Here is an 18,562-nt window from a genome sequence, read left to right on the forward strand (position 1 = left end):
GTAATGGACAGGGTTGTACCACCCAAAAAACATGGTAGTCCACAGAGGTGGACAGAACCACCATGCCCACTGTCTGGGACACGGTTGTCCCGCCCAAAAAACATGGTAATGGACAGGGTTGTCCCGCCCAAAAAACATGGTAATGGACACGGTTGTCCCGCCCAAAAAACATGGTAATGGACACGGTTGTCCCGCCAAAAAGCATGGTAATGGACACGGTTGTCCCGCCCAAAAAACATGGTAATGGACATGGTTGTCCCGCCCAAAAAACATGGTAATGGACACGGTTGTCCCGCCAAAAAACATGGTAATGGACACGGTTGTCCCGCCCAAAAAACATGGTAATGGACATGGTTGTCCCGCCAAAAAGCATGGTAATGGACACGGTTGTCCCGCCCAAAAGCATGGTAATGGACACGGTTGTCCCGCCCAAAAAACATGGTAATGGACACGGTTGTCCCGCCCAAAAAACATGGTAATGGACATGGTTGTCCCGCCCAAAAAACATGGTAATGGACAGGGTTGTCCAGCCAAAAAACATGGTAATGGACACGGTTGTCCCGCCCAAAAAACATGGTAATGGACACGGTTGTCCCGCCCAAAAAACATGGTAATGGACAGGGTTGTCCTGCCCAAAAAACATGGTAATGGACACGGTTGTCCTGCCCAAAAAACATGGTAATGGACAGGGTTGTCCCGCCCAAAAAACATGGTAATGACCACATTTCCACTATCGATGTTGTGCCAGGATTGTCTGCAGTTAGTAAACATGGCGCCCTCACGTGCCTGCCCCTGAGCTCCATGGCACCAGGGGGGGCGCCTTGTGACAAAGTGTGTCCGACAATGAGTGCTCCTCTTTGGGCAAGGTCTCCAGCCAGTAGCTCATAAACAAAGAATGTAGCCACGAAGTAGTTTTGGAGTGTGACCAATCAGTGGAGTGTGCGTGCTTGAAGACGGGCATTGTTTGCTTATTTCATAGAAAAAAACAACAAATTAATATTTCAATGTAAATAGTTTATTTGATCATATTTATTGGAAATTTAACATCTCCCAAACAAAATATTAATTTGCAATGAACACAGAACAAAAACATTGGTGATAAAAGTTAACATGCCAGTTATGAACCAGTTAGTTGAAGGAGATGACGATGTGAGTAAAAAATGACAAAAGTTGATAAATGATCCATTTTTTTAAATGCATCATCGCCTGTGTTCACCGCTCCTTATGTGGCATTTGGCTTCATTAAATAGACACAAAAATGAAACTATAAGTTAAAAAATAACATTCAAGTTGTATCGCACAAGGCAATGCTTTTCAATATTATGTACAATATTAAATCATCTGGTCACTTCAGTACAAAAACTGTACACCACGTAAGAAACCTTTTTTTTTTTTTTTTGGCTGCTGTTTAAAACCATGAGATGAAAACAAGAGCTTAAAGGAATCGTGAGTGGTTAAATAAACGAGTAGATGGCAGTAGTAGTAATCTGTACATGTTTTATGCAAAGTGACAAAAAACATCCAGTTATGACGTCATGGGGGAAATGTCCTTTTGATGCACCCCCCCCCCCTTTTTTTTTTTAAATCTCATCACTGGCTTCATACAGCTTCAAATACACGAGTACAAGACAATTTAGTAGCAAGTTATACAAAAGGATGCACTGCACTCTTCAAACATGGCCGGATTCATAAAAAAGGTCGTTTTATAATAATATAAATTTTTTAAAAATATATATAAAAATTCCCAAAGTCCAAATGTCACAAAAAACCTGTATATATTTTTATTAATGTCCTAATTATTTTTAAATAACCCAATAATAGATAAAAAAAAAAATGGCACCCCACTCCGTCATAGCTGCAGTGCATTACCTGTTGTACAGCATCCTATAAAACTGTCTTGACTTCCTGTCCCGTGAGTGACGTGGTGAAAGTAATACTTAATCAGGTGTTTGAGATTCTTCTCGCTTGTGTAGAAAAATAAGAATCATACCGCTAAAATACGCTCTGTTCCCACTTCACACCCGAATCGTGTTTTTATTGAAAAACAAGTTTAGGCACTTAAGTTTCCGTTCCGTTAAAACAAAAAAGTCGGTCCAGGTCCTTCATATATAAATATAGAACACACCTAATACACACGTGGTGCATTCATGTGTCACGTACACACACTTTTCTTTGCTACTTATCATCATCCATTATTATGCCTTCTGTTTCCAACATTCCCTGTCCCTCCATGACATCCTGACTCGGGATGGGCGTCGTCACTACGGAATTGATTGTTGATGAATGTCAAATTAGGTGCAGTGGTGAGGATCCATCAGCTGTTGGTGTTAATCTTGTGCCCCCCACCACTCCGCCGCCTCGGTTTTGATCCATTAGTTTATGTTCCCAGCAGTCCATTCAGGAAAATTTAGATTAATGCCCATCCCTCATCCTCACTAGGGCCCCCCCCCCCTCCGCGCTCCCTCATGTTAACACGTGCACTGTCCCCCTCGTCACACGACCACCTCGCCATTGTTCAGCGGTCTCAGGTTCTGGTCGTCGAAGCGTCTCCTCACGCTCCTTCGCACGCCGTCTGCTCGCCTGTAAGGCTGATTCCTCAGATCTACACCAAGCGGGGGAGGGGGTCGAGGTGGGGGTAAGAAGAAATCTGTCAGTCATCTTGTCAGCTCGCATGTTATCAGCGCTGGCAGCCTGTCTGTCAAAGCAGCAGCAGCAGCAGCAACAGGAAGCCCTGCGGGTCATCTTGGCTCTACTTGTTATGTCTGTCATCAAAAATTTTCCTTTTCAAAGGAATTTCTTCTTCAACTAGCAAAAGACGGTGAGAACACCCCTTGTGTACACATCCTGATACTACAGAGTAGTCAGTGTACAGCTTGTGTAGCAGTATACTTTGTAGATTGGTATCAGGTATTGTCTTCTTAGGGTTGGACTTAGCATCCAAGATGGTTGGTGTTTCATGTACAGAAGCGAAAGGCCAGGTGATATAAAGCATAAGCGTAAGCGGGAGGTAAAATAATAAAATAAAGAGATTGCTTGCCAGGTTTGGGACACATCCACCACTACTGGGGGGGGGGGCTACTGGAGGACTTCCTTACCCTCGAGTAGACATTGGGAAATTTAGTTATAGTACTCTTCTTTAGGGCTGGACAAAGAGAAAACAAAACCGATTGTTATCAAGGCGGTGAAAGAGCGGACATTTGCACGGCTAAGCATTTTTGCTAAGCGTGCAAGATGGCGCCCAAGCAGGAGGATGCTTTTTTTTTTTTTTTTTCTTGTTGCTGTTGCTGCTCATTTGTTGCTTGTCTTTGCAGAGAGGCTAGCAGCGGAAAATCCATCCAAGTGTTACATCTTGGCTAACAGTTAGCCACCATAGCATGCATCAGGCAAAGTCAATGGGAATAATTCCACTTTCACTTGCATATTTAGTCATAAACACACACACACACACACCATGCAGGAAATCAAACCATGCAGAAACCAACATGCAAGAGGCAACATTTGCATTGATAAAAGTAATAACTTCTAACAGGCATAACAAAAAGGCAACAATAAAACATTTAATTTAACTGGCGATTGGGCAGAAATATTTACTAACAATATTCGACATTCTGATGCTATTTTTGTATTTCAATATACTTTGGTTAGCATCATCAACCCGATCAATCCGTACGCTAGAAATCATGTATTCACCTTCATAAAAGGCGTGCCAGTTCCCAAAGACACCATGTGATCAACATGGACGCCACCTTCTTGTTTTGCCATGAGTTATTCCTTGAATTCAATTTTAAATTCTCACCCCAATAACCCAAAATGGGGCCAAGTTCAAAGTGGGAAACGCTACACTTACGTCAAGAAGTAACTCATGGCAAAACATTACAACGGTGTTGTCCGTGTTGATCTCTTAGACCAGGGGTCTCAAACACGTGGCCCGCAGGACACTAGTTCGAGGCCCCCGCCTTGATAGGAAAGTTTAATGTTGATATGGATGTTGTATGGTATCATGTACCCAGAAAAAAAATATTACGTTTAATTAATGTTCATGTTAAAGGTTAAATAACTGTTAATAGTTATCCTCCCTATCTGTGTGGAAGTGGTAAGTTTTTGGCTATTTAAGTTTAAAGGAAATAACTTGAAGGCTGCCGTTTAGGTCGCTAGCTCTCTAGTTTGCGAGTTAGCATGTGTCTCAAGACCCTGCAGTTGCGCAATATGTTGTAAATAAAAAGAGTATAAATGTGACTATAGTCGTGTTTTGTCATGTCTACAAGGCTCTAATAATGCTTTAATTTTAATCTGAAAAAAATAATTTGTCTATCCACCAACTATGTGGTTTCTTAAGTTTTTATTATTTGACATTTTATTATTATTTATTATTATTATCAGTAACCTTAAATGTTCGTTCATCCATTTTTTTATTCCTCATTGTTCAATTTGACTTAATGTATTTGTTTTGATTTCTATGAGTCATTTAAAATGGTGTAAAAGATGATTATCTTAGCTGGTAAAGATGCTAAAAACAATACCATTACATTTCATTTAACATAAAGCATGACATTCCGTCCGAAGCCACTAGATGGCAGCATTTAGCTAAACTCCATAGACTGCTGTTCTACCCAGTTACCAGTTACCTTTCCACCTCAGCAACTCTCCTGAGAAAAAGATGACTATTAAATGAAAGTGTGGTACTCCATGCAGGTGCCCCCCCCCAAAACCACCTTGTCATGCTAAGGAGGTAGAGAACATGTCAAAAACACACACAATCACCCATAGAAGTGTGCTGTGTAAATCACCACAATAGATCCCATGTGAGAGTTAGAATACGTGCAAGGTTATTTGAGGACAAAAGTGGGAGAGGAAAAAAAACGGAGCGTATCCGGCAACCTTTCTTTTTTCGGAAGGGAAGGAGAGAGAGTTCTACAAGCTTTAGTAATGGTACTCCTCATTGAGGGCGGGCTCGCAGAAGAACCGAGAGCCACGCTTGGCGGTGCGGGCGGTAAAGGGAACCGTCTTCAGCACTGCGGCAACGACAACAAACACAACAGCCAAGACAAGACAACAATGTAAGAAAAAGCAGTTGGGCATCGGTTAGCATTAGCGTAGCATCAGCGGGTTAATGCAATACTACTATTTATCCTGGTTGTGTTACCACAACGCCTTCAACTTAAGACAATACGCTGTATACTCGTATTAGTGCGTAGGCAACCGACCGCCACAATATTAGGTACACCTGCACATAATATTATCAACATATTACTGTTATGAATATTATCTTTGTAAAGGTTGTTTTATTATTCCTGTGTTGGATCCTTCTAATGTGCAGCTGTTCCTAATATCATCCATGGCCTGTGTGAGTGTCCATACATTCCCATGATAACACTGAATTTCCTTGGCGTTAGTCACAGCGTCGGCCATGTTACTAAGCAACACCAAAGCAGATCAGCGACAACATCGGCAACACTTGAGGCACCTCAGAGTGTCGCAGGATTAGCTTGTAGCTTCACGTTTGCTTCTCAAACATCTGCTTCTCAAACATCAAAAAAGTCTGTTAGTTCATTTGGAAGCCGACATGCAGATAGCCCCACGTGTGTGTGTGTGTGTGTGTGTGTTTGTGTCATGATGTGTGTGTGTGTGTGTGTGTGTGTGTGTGATGTGAGGTCCAGATAAGTTTACCCGTGATGATGTCCTCAATAGCTCCGTCTTTGCCTTCATAAACATGGCGGCTGTCTTTTACTTGCTTCCTCCGCAGTTCTTGGATCAGCTCCTGCTGTTGTCGTTTGTTCTTATGTGAAGGAGACTGAAACCAAACACACACAAAATCCCTTGAATGCATGGTATGTTTAACACAAACTAAGAGCAGGGAGTCGGGGTAATGCTAGGAGTCCACTGGGCCGGAGCCAGTTGGTGCCAGTTCATGCCAGTGGCTCGCTGTGGCGCCGAATTAATGTTCATTCATCATGTTGCTGTTATTCGGCGCCACAGCAAGCCAATACTCGCCACTCACATCTTTGGCGCAAACTGGCGCCGGCCCAGTGGACTCCTAGCATCATTGGCACAACTTGGCTCGCGTCATTACATTCCAGTGGATTCCAATAGGCGGATTGTTTGCAACATTTGGTTCCACTTTGCGCCGATTGCTTGATGCAAGTGGCGCCACGAAGATTTTGAACATTTTGAAATTTTCTTGCCGCCAAACTCAATTTTTGCCGCCGTTACGGGCCACCACGAGCCAATTGGGAGGCAGTTTGAGCCACTGCACGCCACTAGGCACCTTATTGGTGGCACTATGCGCCAAAGCAAATTGCATTGGCGCGAACTGGCACCAACTGGCGCCGGCCCAGTGGACTCCTAGCATCATTGGCGCAACTTGGCTTGCACCATTACATTCCAGTGGATTCCAATAGGCGAATTATTTGCGACATTTGGTTCCACTTGGTGGACACTTTGCACCGATTGCTTGATGCAAGTGGCGCCACGAAGATTTTGAACATTTTGAAAAAACATTTCCGCCAAACTCAATTTTTGCCACCACGAGCCAGTTGGGAGGCAGTTTGAGCCACTGCACGCCACTAGGCACCTTATTGGTGACACTATGCGCCAAAGCAAATTGCATTGGCGCGAACTGGCACCAACTGGTGCTGGCACAGTAGACTTCTAGCATCATTGGCGCAACTTGGCTTGCGCCATTACATTCCAGTGGATTCCGATAGGTGGATTGTTTGTGACATTTGGTTCCACTTAGTGGACACTTTGCGCCGATTGCTTGATGCAAGTAGCGCCACGAAGATTTTAAACATTTTGAAATTTTTTTCCCACCGTTACGGGCCACCACGAGCCAATTGGGAGGCAGTTTGAGCCACTGCACGCCACTAGGCACCTTATTGGTGACACTATACGCCAAAGCAAATTGCATTGGTTCGAACTGGCGCCGTCCCAGTGGACTCTTAGCATAAGGTAGAACCTGGTTTACCTTCTGGTCTGCCTCCATCATGGCCTCCTGTTCTAGAAGTTTCTCCATCATAATCTGCTGCTGCCTCTTTCTTTGCTCGTTGTCCTCTTCGGCTTGCTGAGGAAAAGACGTGAACATAATGCTGACAGAAACCCGGCAGCATCATTTCCTGTTCTTACGACGCTCACCCTGTAGGCCTTCACGAAGCGTACAAACACGGGAAAGAAGACCGACGGCGGAGTGGTTTTCGAACTCTCCCCAAAGAACTTCACAGCTTCATCGAAGGCATCCTTGAGAACAAAAACAAAAGCATGGTTTTAACCTCAAAGTCCGTCGTCTTCGCGGAGAGCTCGTCTCACCTGTGCGATCTTGGCGTCGTCCTGCAGCTTCTTCAGCTTGCTCTCGTTGTGTGTGATGAAGTCCTTGAGCATGGTGTTGTGGCCGTGCATGCTGTACTCCCTCTTGGTCAGCTCCATGCCTCTCTGCAGCTCCTTCACATCCATCAGGACGTTGTCGAGCGACACTGTGAACACAAGACGACATATACGTGACGTGCACCTTTTGATGCGTAGGCGTGGATGATGGCAGCGAAGCTCACCTGCAGCAGCTTTCTCCACATAGTGAAGCTCGTTGTAGAAAAGGGAAACCTGCGTGTATTTCTCCTTCACCACGTTGGCGATGTAGTGTAGCAACGTTATCTTGCGGTCCGTCGACTTGGTGTCGAGCAGCTGCAAGCGCAAAGAAAAGTAAGCGTTAGATATGTTGGAGATATGCCCGCCCCCCCCCAAAAAAATACTCACCAGGTCTAAACTTTGCAGCTTGAATCCATACACCGCACCCCTTTTACTGCTGTTCATGTAGTTTCCAAGTGCTAAAATAATCTGCAATAAATAAATATAAATATTAAACAATCTGGTGTCCAAAGTGCGGCTCGGGGGCCATTTAAGGCACATTCTGAAAATTAAAAAAAAAAAAAAAATGAAAAAATTGAATAAAGTCAACATATGAAGAGAAAAATATTGTTAGCTAACAAGAAAAGGTCATTTACAAAAATATGGTAATGTGAATAAAATACAAAAAAATCCTAACATTATGAAACACAACACTACAAATTGAAGTAAGTAATTTCAATATTAGGCAGTGGAGAAAGTGATCATGTTTTGAGAATTAATTCGAAATTGGGGTCATTAGGGACCTCAAACAATGCACAATAAAATGAAGAAAAAAACTCAAACTATATTAGGAAAGCAGGAAGTGAACAAATCAAAAATAAAATAAAAACAACTTAAACTATATTAGGAAAGCAGGAAGTGAACAAATAAAAAATAAAATAAAAACAAAAAACAACTTCAACTATATTAGGAAAGCAGGAAGTGAACAAATCAAAAATAAAATAAAAAAACAACTTCAACTATATTAGGAAAGCAGGAAGTGAACAAATCAAAAATAAAATAAAAACAAAAAACAACTTAAACTATATTAGGAAAGCAGGAAGTGAACAAATGTAACAGTTACTGATTGTAAAAGTACCAGATGGAGGGGTAGGATTTAATAAGCTTTGCTTCTTCCTACTCCTTTTGGACATGTGGAACTGTGAACTGATTACGTGATGCATTCAATTGCAATCTGATGCATGTTCAAATGAAATATTAACATTATCATTATTAAGGCAAAAAAATACCAACAGTGGAAAAAACAGTTGTAATTTTATATTCTAATGAGGGGAAAAAAGGCATAATTTTATGAGAATAAATTTGTCATGAGCTCACGGTTGACATACTTAACAAGAAATATGTTTTTTTACTGTTATGGGAATTAATATAATTTGGGAATGAAGTCGTATTATGAGAAAAAAACTGAAAAACATGCAGTTTAAAAAAATAATAAATAAGAAATAATTAAATTAAAAATAATAAATAAGAATATCTATATGTGTTGACTTCCAGAAAATCAAAATGGCCCGTGCATCCTTTCATTTTCACTATGAGGCTCAAAATGTTTGGGCACCCCCGCCCTAGTGGTTAAGTTGCTCAATTACACTTCCAGGCACCACACATGACGTAAGCGTTTGATGCCATGTTAAGACGAGGCCGCTAGTCGTTCATAAAGACAACAAGCTCACGTGCCTCAAGAATCTTCTTCAGCTTCTGTGATGACTTGATGGACACGGATGCAGCGATGACCGCATGAAGTTGCTGCCAGAAAAGAACCAGATGCAGTGAATTTAAAGTGACGGCGTAAGAATTCCCCGAACCCCACACGAGTGGAAACACACCGGCGTCAGCATCTGCACGCTCTCTGTGAAGTTCCCGATGAAGGCCATGATGGTCATTTTCTGCATGAGACGCTCGATCTTACTGAACTGCATCATAAAGCGATCCTCGTCCGTCAGGCTCTCCAGCGGCTTCCTCTCCTTCTCGAATTGCCGCAGGGTTTTGACCTCGTTCTCCGTGGGTTGGAAACGCATGAGGCACTCCACGAAGTCCACCGGCAGTGTCCGCAGGTCGAACCTGAGTGGAAGAGATGGCATTTGGCGACATTCATTCATTTTCTATCGCAGGCGTATGCTGGAGGCGGGGTACACCCTGGACTGGTGGCCAGCCAATCACAGGGCACATATAGACAAACAACCATTCACACTCACATTCATACCTATGGACAATTTGGAGTCTGGAGTACCCGGAGAACATGCAAACTCCACACAAGAGATGGCTGAGTGTGGAATTGAACTCGGGTCCCTTAGCTGTGAGGCCTGCACGCTAACCACTCCATCACCGTGCAGCCAAGAAGCCCTGTAAATGTTACATTAATTCATCCATTCATTCATTTTCTACTGCTTAAGGGTCGCAGGGGGTGCTGGAGCCTATCCCAGCTGTCTACACCCTGGACAAACAACCATTCACACTCACATTCATACCTATGGACAATTTGGAGTCGCTAATTAACCTAGCATGTTTTTGGAATATGGGAGGAAACCGGAGTACCCGGAGAACATGCAAACTCCACACAGAGATGGCCAAGGGTGGAATTGAACTCGGGTCTCCTAGCTGTGAGGCCTGCACTAACCACTCGTACACAGTGCAGCCCATTTGGCAACATGTTTTTTTTAAACGGACAAACATCTCAATGCAGGAAGGATCTAGTGAAGGACTCACAGCTGAATGGCCTTGCAGATCTCCTCGGCTGTCTTGCCCACTTTCCTCAGCGTGATTGCCAGGTTCTTCGCCCTGTTGGAGTCCAGCAGCGTCACCTTATTGGGTCCCTTCTGGATGACCTGCTTGCTCATAGTGAACTCCATGGATGGGCCTTGTGCTTTTGTCTTAAACATCTCCTCGAACTCATCCACATTCAGGTCCTAGGATGCAGACACTCAATTAGAAGAACGCAAACACAAGCCAGAGAATTCGAGAAGTCCCGAAGATGGTCACCTCAAGTATCCTCTCATCGTCGATCTCATTGAAGACGGTGCCGTTGATCTGGTTGGGTTTCAGGGCGACCCAGTTGAAGACTGGCATACGGAACTTGGTTTTGATGGGTTTCTTGATCTTAACAGCTGTGGGGGGGGGGGGAGGAGTCACTTTTTAAGGACGGAGTGGGTACACTCACAACTGTGGCGGGGGGGTTGACTAAACTGTGTTCACATATGACAAAATACGCAACATCTGATTGGTCAGCAGGATTACGCAAGACTTGTTTTCACATGGGGCGTGGTGCCGAGCTACAATTGCAACTGGCAACATTTCTCCACTGTGTGTATATATATATATATATATCATGCATTACGCCTATTTATTTATTGACCATCAATGCTGACATTTAAAGTGGGCGGAGCCAGCCAGCAGACAGGAAGCGGTGTTGTGTGCATGCAACCGATACACAAAGACAAAAATATTCTACCAAGGCGATTAGGTAAAAAAAACAAACATGCAGAACGTTTGAACTTTGGTATTTTCTTAGCTGTCATTATTCAAATCAAACGTGTACATGATTGACAGACGGAAAATACCAATTTCAAACATTGTAGGAGAGAAACTAAGGGGGAAAAAAAATGAAGAGAAAAGGCAGAACCTACAGAAAAGTTTGATGGGTCCCTCTGGTTGGCAGAAAAGGAAACAATTGAAAGATAAATAAAATGTTTAACACAATAGAGTTAGAATAAATAGATTATAAGTATACAAATGTATTTATATATAATATGTATTTTAATATTTTACTGGTATTTCTAGCTTATAGCTTCAAAAATAAGCAGAAGTTGTACATTAAAAAAAGTACAATAGTAAGAAACAGTCAAGCAGTAGAAGAAGACTTAGGAAGTATTCCACGGGTATTACTAATAACGCTATATGAAATCATATTATAATATTACAGTGATGATGTAATATGATATCTTACCGGCTAAACCTGAGTTCATGATGACAGTGGGGGTCCCACAGCCGGGCAGTGGAGGAGCCGCAGGAGGAGGCGGCGGCGGTGGTGGTGGAGCCGACGTGTCTGAAGTGGGTCCTGTAGGTGGAAGTGGGGGCGGGGGTGGCGGCGGCGGTGGTGGCGGGGGAGGAGGTGCTGCCGGTGTCGGAGAGGTCGATGAAGGTCCGTTTGACACTGCGGGACGGGGGGGCAAAAATGATAAGAATGGTGTTATTATGTTAGCATACATGTTAGCTATATGAAGCTTTAGTATTGATTAGCGTCTATTTGGGGCGTCAACAACAAAGCACCTACATGTGCCGTTCTCTGGCAGTGGAGGCGCCGGAGGTGGCGGAGGAGGCGGGACATCCGCCGCGCCTCCCGTGTGACCCGGACCGACACCACCGACGCCGTTTCCGCTCGAAGAGGCACCCGATAAGCTTTCCGCGCCGGCGAGCGTCGGCGTGGGCAGAATGGAAATGTCGCCGTTTCCCTTTTTATGGATCCTGATGGAACCTTGCTTCTCCAGCTCGTGGATCTTCTTCTCCAGATGACTCTGGCGCTGAATGGCCTCATCCTTCTCTTTCAAGATCTGCCGTAGCGAGTGGAGCTTCCCGCTGCTGTCTTTGTAGGCTTCCTGCGTGGGGGAAGTCGAGTGGATTCATTCTTTGGACGTTAAAATATTCCATAAAAAACACCACTAATTGTGTTTCCATGACAGGATAAAACAGGAAATGATCTTGGCCAGATTCCCTTTGGAACGATTACATCCCATCATTTCCCATTAAGCACTAAATGATGCCTTCCTCTGGTACGCATTTCATATTTTATCCATCCATCCATTTTCTTTACTACTTATCCTCATTAGGGTTGTGGCGTATGTTGGAGCCTATCCCAGCTGTCTTCAGGCGAGCGAGAGGTGGGGTACACCCTGGATTAGTGGCCAGCCAATCACAGGGCACATATAGACAAACAACCATTCACACTCACATTCATACCTATGGACAATTTTGGAGTCGCTAATTAACCTAGCATGTTTTTACCCGGAGAAAACCCACGCATGCACGGGGAGAACGTACAAACTCCACACAGAGACGGCCGAGGGTCTCCAAGCTTTGAGGCCTGTGTGCTAACCACTCGTCCACCGTGCAGCCAAATTACATCATTCATTCATTTTCTACCGCTTTTCCTCACGAGGGTCGCAGGGATGCTGGAGCCTATCCCAGGTGTCTTCGGGGGAGAGAGGCGGGGTACACCCTGGACTGGTGGCCAGCCAATCACAGGGCACATATAGACAAACAACCATTCACACTCACATTCATACCTATGGACAATTTGGAGTCGCTAATTAACCTAGCATGTTTTTGGAATGTGGGAGGAAACCGGAGTACCCGGAGAAAAACCCACGCATGCACAGGGTGGACTTGAACTTGGGGCTCCTAGCTGTGAGGCCTGCACCCTATCCACTCATCCACAGTGCAGCCTTGGTAACTTCAATAAAATAGTTAAAAAACACATGACACTAAAGTATCGACTGTCAATGTTCTGCTTTGCTGCACCCCAAATATTTACCATGATGTATTGCATGTTAGCATGCATATGCTACTGTATACAGTATATATACAGTATGTATACATACAGTACGTCAGGACCAAGAACCGAGGTTTAGGGCTAAATTCACATGAAATAGTCCAAGTAAGACATTTCCACTGAAAGGTTCAGCTGCTCCCACCAAGAAAGTTCATGCGTCCAGGAAGTACTACTGCCTACTGCCTGTACTACTGAGTACAAAGGTAGTCTGACCTTCATGCCTTCCAGGTCCTTGTTAGTCTGCATCAGCTGCTTCTCCAGCTCCACAATCTTGGACATGGCTTCGTTTTCTGCGTCCAGCAGCTTCTCTGTTAACTGGAACAACATTTTTTTTTCTTATTGTCAAAATTGCAGAGAGAGATCGAGAACGTAGTAAAGCCTGTGCCGAGGATTTGGGTAATTCTCTGTCATTTGCGGACATTTTGGACAATCAATAATGAGGGTGAACACTCACATGTGACATGTTTTCTTCCAGCTCCTCAACACGCTCCAGGGCTGCGTTTTTGGTCTCGGCATCCTCCAGGAGGGCCCCGACATCAAATACATTGTCCAAGTAGGCCTGGATTTGAACCTGCAGCTTATCACTCTCCGTGTGCTTGAGTTTCTACAAAAAAAAAAAAAAAAAACACATACAAGATGTTATTAACAGCATTTCACATGGTTCCTGTCTCCTGGGTGCCGCCATGACAACACGGAACACGGCAGCGTTTCAACTCACGTCTAAGAACTCATCCAGAGACAGCTTGGTGAAGTCGTACTGGAGGTGAACCCGAAAGTTCATGTCCTCCACCGAGTGCACCACGATGTTGATGAACTGCATGCAGGCCACCTAGAACAAACAAAACATAACCAGTATATATTAAATAATAAAAATTAAAAAAATACACCATCTTGTATATCAAAAGGTTATAAAAAGGTAATAAAATAATCTATTATGTGATTGATTGAGTAAATCCTCACTGTTGTGTTGCGTTTACACGGTTGACAGAGTAGCTTATCTGGCACATTAAAGGGATCCAAACACAATAGGCTACCTTTGCATGAACTGTTGGTGATACACATGTAAACACACACTTGCTTCCATCCTAATACACGTTTTCACGACATTAATGCGCTCATCTTGTTGCAAAGCAGCTTTGTTGTCTGTTTGCTTTAGTGCTGCAGTCAGACACGGCCTGCTACTTTTCCCGAACTGATCCTTCTGCAAACATTGAAAATATAGTCTACATGAATGAAGACACTTAAGGAGGCCCGAGCTGGCTCTTTCTGAAGAGTGTATTTTATTCAGATCTGGTCATTAGCCGACATCCATCTGCTAGAAAATAATAGGCTCGGCTTGGGCTGCACATTATAATACCAATGAGGGCTTTAGTTGGTGTGGTTTTGAATGTGTCAGTTTTAGAAATCAACATCACAGCATATGTGGAGTGGTAGAATTTTATTTTTTTATATTTTATTAAACTAAATATTAAATTATTAATTAAATATTCATAATTATGTATACTTATGAAAATAAAATATTTATAATGAATAAAAAATAAATATAAAAAAATAAAATATTTTATTAAATCTTTTTTTTATTAAATTTATTAAAAGGGGTCTCAAACATGCGGCCCGCAGGCCAAATGTGGCCCGCAGGACACTAGTTTGAGGCCCCCGCTGGTGCGGCACGCGGGCCAAATGTGGCCTGCAGGACACTAGTTTGAGGCCCCCGCTGGTGCGGCCCGCGCAAGTTTGACATGGATGCTGTATGGTATCATGTACCCAGAAAAAAATATTACATTTGATTAATGTTCATGTTAAAGGTTAAATAACTTAATAGTTATCCTCCCTATCCGTGTGGAAGTGGTAAGTTTTTGGCTATTTAAGTTTAAAGGAAATAACTTGAAGGCTACCGTTTAGGTCGCTAGCTCTCTAGTTTGCGAGTTAGCACGTGTCTCAAGAACCTGCAGTTGCGCAATATGTTGTAAATAAAAAAAAGTATAAATGTGAATAATAATTTGTCTACCCACCAACTATATGTGGTTTCTTAATTTTTTATTATTTGTCGCTTTATTATTATTATTATTATATTTATTTATTTAGTACTGATTGATTGATTTACTTTATTCTTGATTTGTTTATTTATTTTTCATCTTATTTTGTGTAGAAAAATAAAAAGTAAGATATTTGAGAACAGTGGAATATTTTATCAGAGCTTTTCTTGTAGAAAATTGGAACCAAAGCAAAGTTTTTAATTTTTTTTTTTTTTTTTTTGGAAAACCTGATGCGGCCCAGTCTCACCCAGACCCGAGCTCCAGTGGCCCCCAACTAAATTGAGTTTGAGACCCCTGATCTACATACTTAAAACAAGCGCCAGTTTCCAAGATACGAATAACAGACGGGACGACTAAAGGATTCACCAGCTGTTCAAGCTGCTTGCGATTGGCTGATGGACGACTCTGAGGGATAAGCAATCAATAGCTGTGTGTGTGTGTGTGTGTGTGTGTGTGCGTGACGTATAAGCGTACCATGAAATCAATGTTGTTGTCTTCGTTCTTGAAATACTCCATTAGTCTCTCAAACCGCTGCGTCTCCACGCAAACCTGCAAAACAGACCACATCACTTACACACTGATATCATTACGCCAACAAAATCAGAGATGAACGTGCATCCATTTTAATGGGATGGATAGCAATCGATGACTCATTTGCAAAAAGGATTTCAGACAAACCATGCAAAACAGAAAGCCAAAGCATGCACCCCTACTATCTTTCTGACTGTAGTGTATTATTAAACCCCCAAGTTTCACCCCATCAGTCGGATTCACTTACATTTCTTACACAATTCAATGCGCTCTACAAAACACTCGCTCTAACTTTAACGTGTTGAGCTGAATCACTAGGAAATTTGGCATATAGCTTTAGGGGACTGACAAGCACATGTGTGGAACATTTGAGCAAGATTGGCTGAAAAAGACGACCACTGTGAACTAAAATGTCTTGACAGGGGCAGATGTGGGACTTGGCAACAATCTGGCAATGAATTATTGTTGTGACAAGATTAAAATGTGACAATTTTTTCTGAGAAAACAAAATAAAAATCAGTGAATCTGTAGTAACCTCCATCTATTGACAACTTTGCAACAATCTGGCAATGAATTATTGTTGTGACAAGATTAAAATGTGACAATTTTTTCTGAGAAAACAAAATAAAATCTGTGAATCTGTAGTAATTTGCCGACCTCCATCTATCGCCAACTTTGCAACAATCTGGCAATTAATTAGTCTTGTGACAAGATTAAAATGTGACAAGATTTTCTGAGAAAACAAAATAAAAATTGGTCGTAATTTGCCGACCTCCATCTATCGGCATCTTTGCAACAATCTGGCAATGAATTATTGTTGTGACAAAATTAAAATGTGACAATTTTTTCTGAGAAAACAAAATAAAAATCTGTCATAATTTGCCGACCTTCATCTATCGCCAACTTTGCAACAATCTGGCAATGAATTATTGTTGTGACAACATTAAAATGTGACAAGATTTTCTGAGAAAACAAAATAAAAATCTGTGAATCTGTAGTAATTTGCCGACCTCCATTTATCGCCATGTGCCAAAGTCTCGCCCCCAAAAAGGCAGGAATTGGTTTCACTCTGTGTATTGATTCGGCATTGAACAGTGTTCCATAAAACAATGATCGGAGACTTCTTGGGCGCTAGCATACAAACAGTGCAGCTCGTGAAAAGCAATGCAAGGTATTGTACTCGAAATTAGGAAGAAAAAATGCAATGCAATGCAACAACTTACATATGAGCAAGGTAAGGATTTGTATGCTAGCATGTCTTCTAAAGTGCAGGTTCCCAAAGTGGAGTACCCCCACGTACCCCCAGGGGTATACAAATTGCCATTTTTTTAAAACTTATTTTCAAAAAGCCAGAAGAAAAAGCTGCTGGGCAATGGTGGACTTGGCCAATAATATCGAATCAAAGATTCAGTGCGTTAGGGACATCAAATCTCAAAATCTCTATTCAGCTTAGAGACTGAAACTGTGACTCAAAAGTCACCGAGCAGTGGATTTAACAACCTTATGCTTTTAAAAGTCACTTTTAATATTCCAACGTGAAAAATTCAAAGTATTCCTTTCAGCACGTCGCCAAAAAGCTCTTCATTATTCACACCTTCCGTCTCAAGAGATGAGTTACAATGAACTGAAGCTTATTCTGCCACTTATGCTGGTGAGACTGAATGTGACACTCAATTTTTCATCCGGGGGGGGTAAATTTTGCATCGACTGCTGTGGACCGATGCTTACATGACACGTGCTACAAACCTCAGCATTCGCCCCATAGCCAGAAACTCTGCTCTTTTTGCATGAAACGGTTCTTTGAGTCGAGCATGGGTCAGGCGAGGCTCTCGCTTACATCTGCCTCTCTTGCTGTTCAGAGCCTTTATGTGTGCGCCAAAGCCAGTTAACACACTTAACTGTTTTCTATAGAAGCCATGTGGGTCCTCTTGTGTATGGCAGCTAGACGAGTGTCTGTAATTTGTTGACCAATAACTGTTTACTCTGTGATATCCACCAAGCATTGCTACAAGCTGAGTCACCGTCTGAGGCTCAGGCTCGTACCTCCTTGAAGTTGTCAAATGCAGAAAGGATGATTTCATGGCCTCCCCTCACGAGACAAACTGCTGCCAGGAGCTCTAAGACCAGAGCTTTGGTTCTGTTAAAACATGGGAGATAATGAATGCAAGTTAAGGACAGTTTGACAGAAAACTGCTGTGGTAAAATAGCAAACAGGAAATTAATGAACCTCAACGCTGGCCGCAAGATTAGAAACATGTCTCAGTATGATGCCATGTTGTGCTAAAGTCACGACAATCATCTGCAGACCTCCACCAAGGCTGAACACTCTTTAAATTCAGCACATTGCCATTGGTACAAACTGAATTCAGATCAATTAAACAGTGTAAACAATGTAAACAAAAATCAACACAAATCCTTGGCCTATCTCTACCCTCCATATTTTATGGAATCCCTGCTCGAGCAAGACGGAGGTATGGCTTAGATCCGTGGTTCTCAACTACGAGACACACCATCATCCCTTAATGACAAGCGGCTATCTGTGTTTAGCACGTGGGCAAGAGTTGCCACGAGCAGGTTACCCAACATGCCTTGCGGGTTGCAGATGTGGTAGTAGTAGTAATGTAGTAATGTAGTAATTTGCTGACCTCCATCTATCGCCAACTTTGCAACAATCTGGCAATGTATTATTGTTGTGACAAGATTAAAATATGACATTTTTTTCAGAGAAAACAAAATAAAAATCTGTCGTAATTTGCCGACCTCCATCTATCGCCAACTTTGCAACAATCTGGCAATGAATTATTGTTGTGACAACATTAAAATGTGACAAGATTTTCTGAGAAAACACAATAAAAATCTGTGAGTGGGATAAAAAAAATCATGTAAAAAAATATTAGATCATTCTTGTGTGCCTGGTACAACTAAAGGTACATTTGTTTGGAATGATAACAAAAATACATAAGAATTTATGAATTTTTATATATTGAATCATTCATTCATTTTCATTTTCGACTGCTTTTTCCTCACAAGGGTCACAGGGGGTGCTGGAGCCTATCCC

The 18,562-nt window shown here is 42.5% G+C and overlaps 1 protein-coding gene across 13 annotated transcripts in view; it reads right to left on the reverse strand.

Annotated features, from left to right (window-relative positions):
- Positions 1–999: 999 nt before the first annotated feature.
- The window catches only part of fmnl2a (formin-like 2a), a 52,585-nt gene continuing 35,022 nt past the window's right edge, over positions 1,000–18,562 (reverse strand). For 3 of the 13 annotated variants that reach the window (XM_058081432.1, XM_058081429.1, XM_058081426.1), the window contains 18 exons: positions 17,548–17,641; positions 15,448–15,522; positions 13,656–13,766; positions 13,392–13,541; positions 13,151–13,252; positions 11,663–11,984; positions 11,336–11,542; positions 11,016–11,036; positions 10,372–10,496; positions 10,099–10,298; positions 9,219–9,453; positions 9,070–9,138; positions 7,744–7,824; positions 7,303–7,671; positions 7,132–7,233; positions 6,965–7,060; positions 5,668–5,791; positions 1,000–2,602 (listed from right to left, as the gene is read on the reverse strand). In XM_058081432.1, coding sequence (XP_057937415.1) covers positions 2,493–2,602; positions 5,668–5,791; positions 6,965–7,060; positions 7,132–7,233; positions 7,303–7,671; positions 7,744–7,824; positions 9,070–9,138; positions 9,219–9,453; positions 10,099–10,298; positions 10,372–10,496; positions 11,016–11,036; positions 11,336–11,542; positions 11,663–11,984; positions 13,151–13,252; positions 13,392–13,541; positions 13,656–13,766; positions 15,448–15,522; positions 17,548–17,641 — 2,593 coding nt within the window. In that variant the 3' untranslated portion in view covers positions 1,000–2,492. Of the gene's footprint in view, positions 2,603–4,878; positions 5,013–5,667; positions 5,792–6,964; positions 7,061–7,131; positions 7,234–7,302; positions 7,672–7,743; positions 7,825–9,069; positions 9,139–9,218; positions 9,454–10,098; positions 10,299–10,371; positions 10,497–11,015; positions 11,037–11,335; positions 11,543–11,662; positions 11,985–13,150; positions 13,253–13,391; positions 13,542–13,655; positions 13,767–15,447; positions 15,523–17,547; positions 17,642–18,562 lie in introns of all 13 variants that reach the window. The other 10 variants (XM_058081439.1, XM_058081433.1, XM_058081438.1 and 7 more) reach the window with 6 other exon arrangements.

The sequence above is a fragment of the Doryrhamphus excisus genome, chromosome 9 (genome assembly GCF_030265055.1).
Source record: "Doryrhamphus excisus isolate RoL2022-K1 chromosome 9, RoL_Dexc_1.0, whole genome shotgun sequence".
Classification (NCBI taxonomy): Eukaryota; Metazoa; Chordata; class Actinopteri; order Syngnathiformes; family Syngnathidae; genus Doryrhamphus; species Doryrhamphus excisus.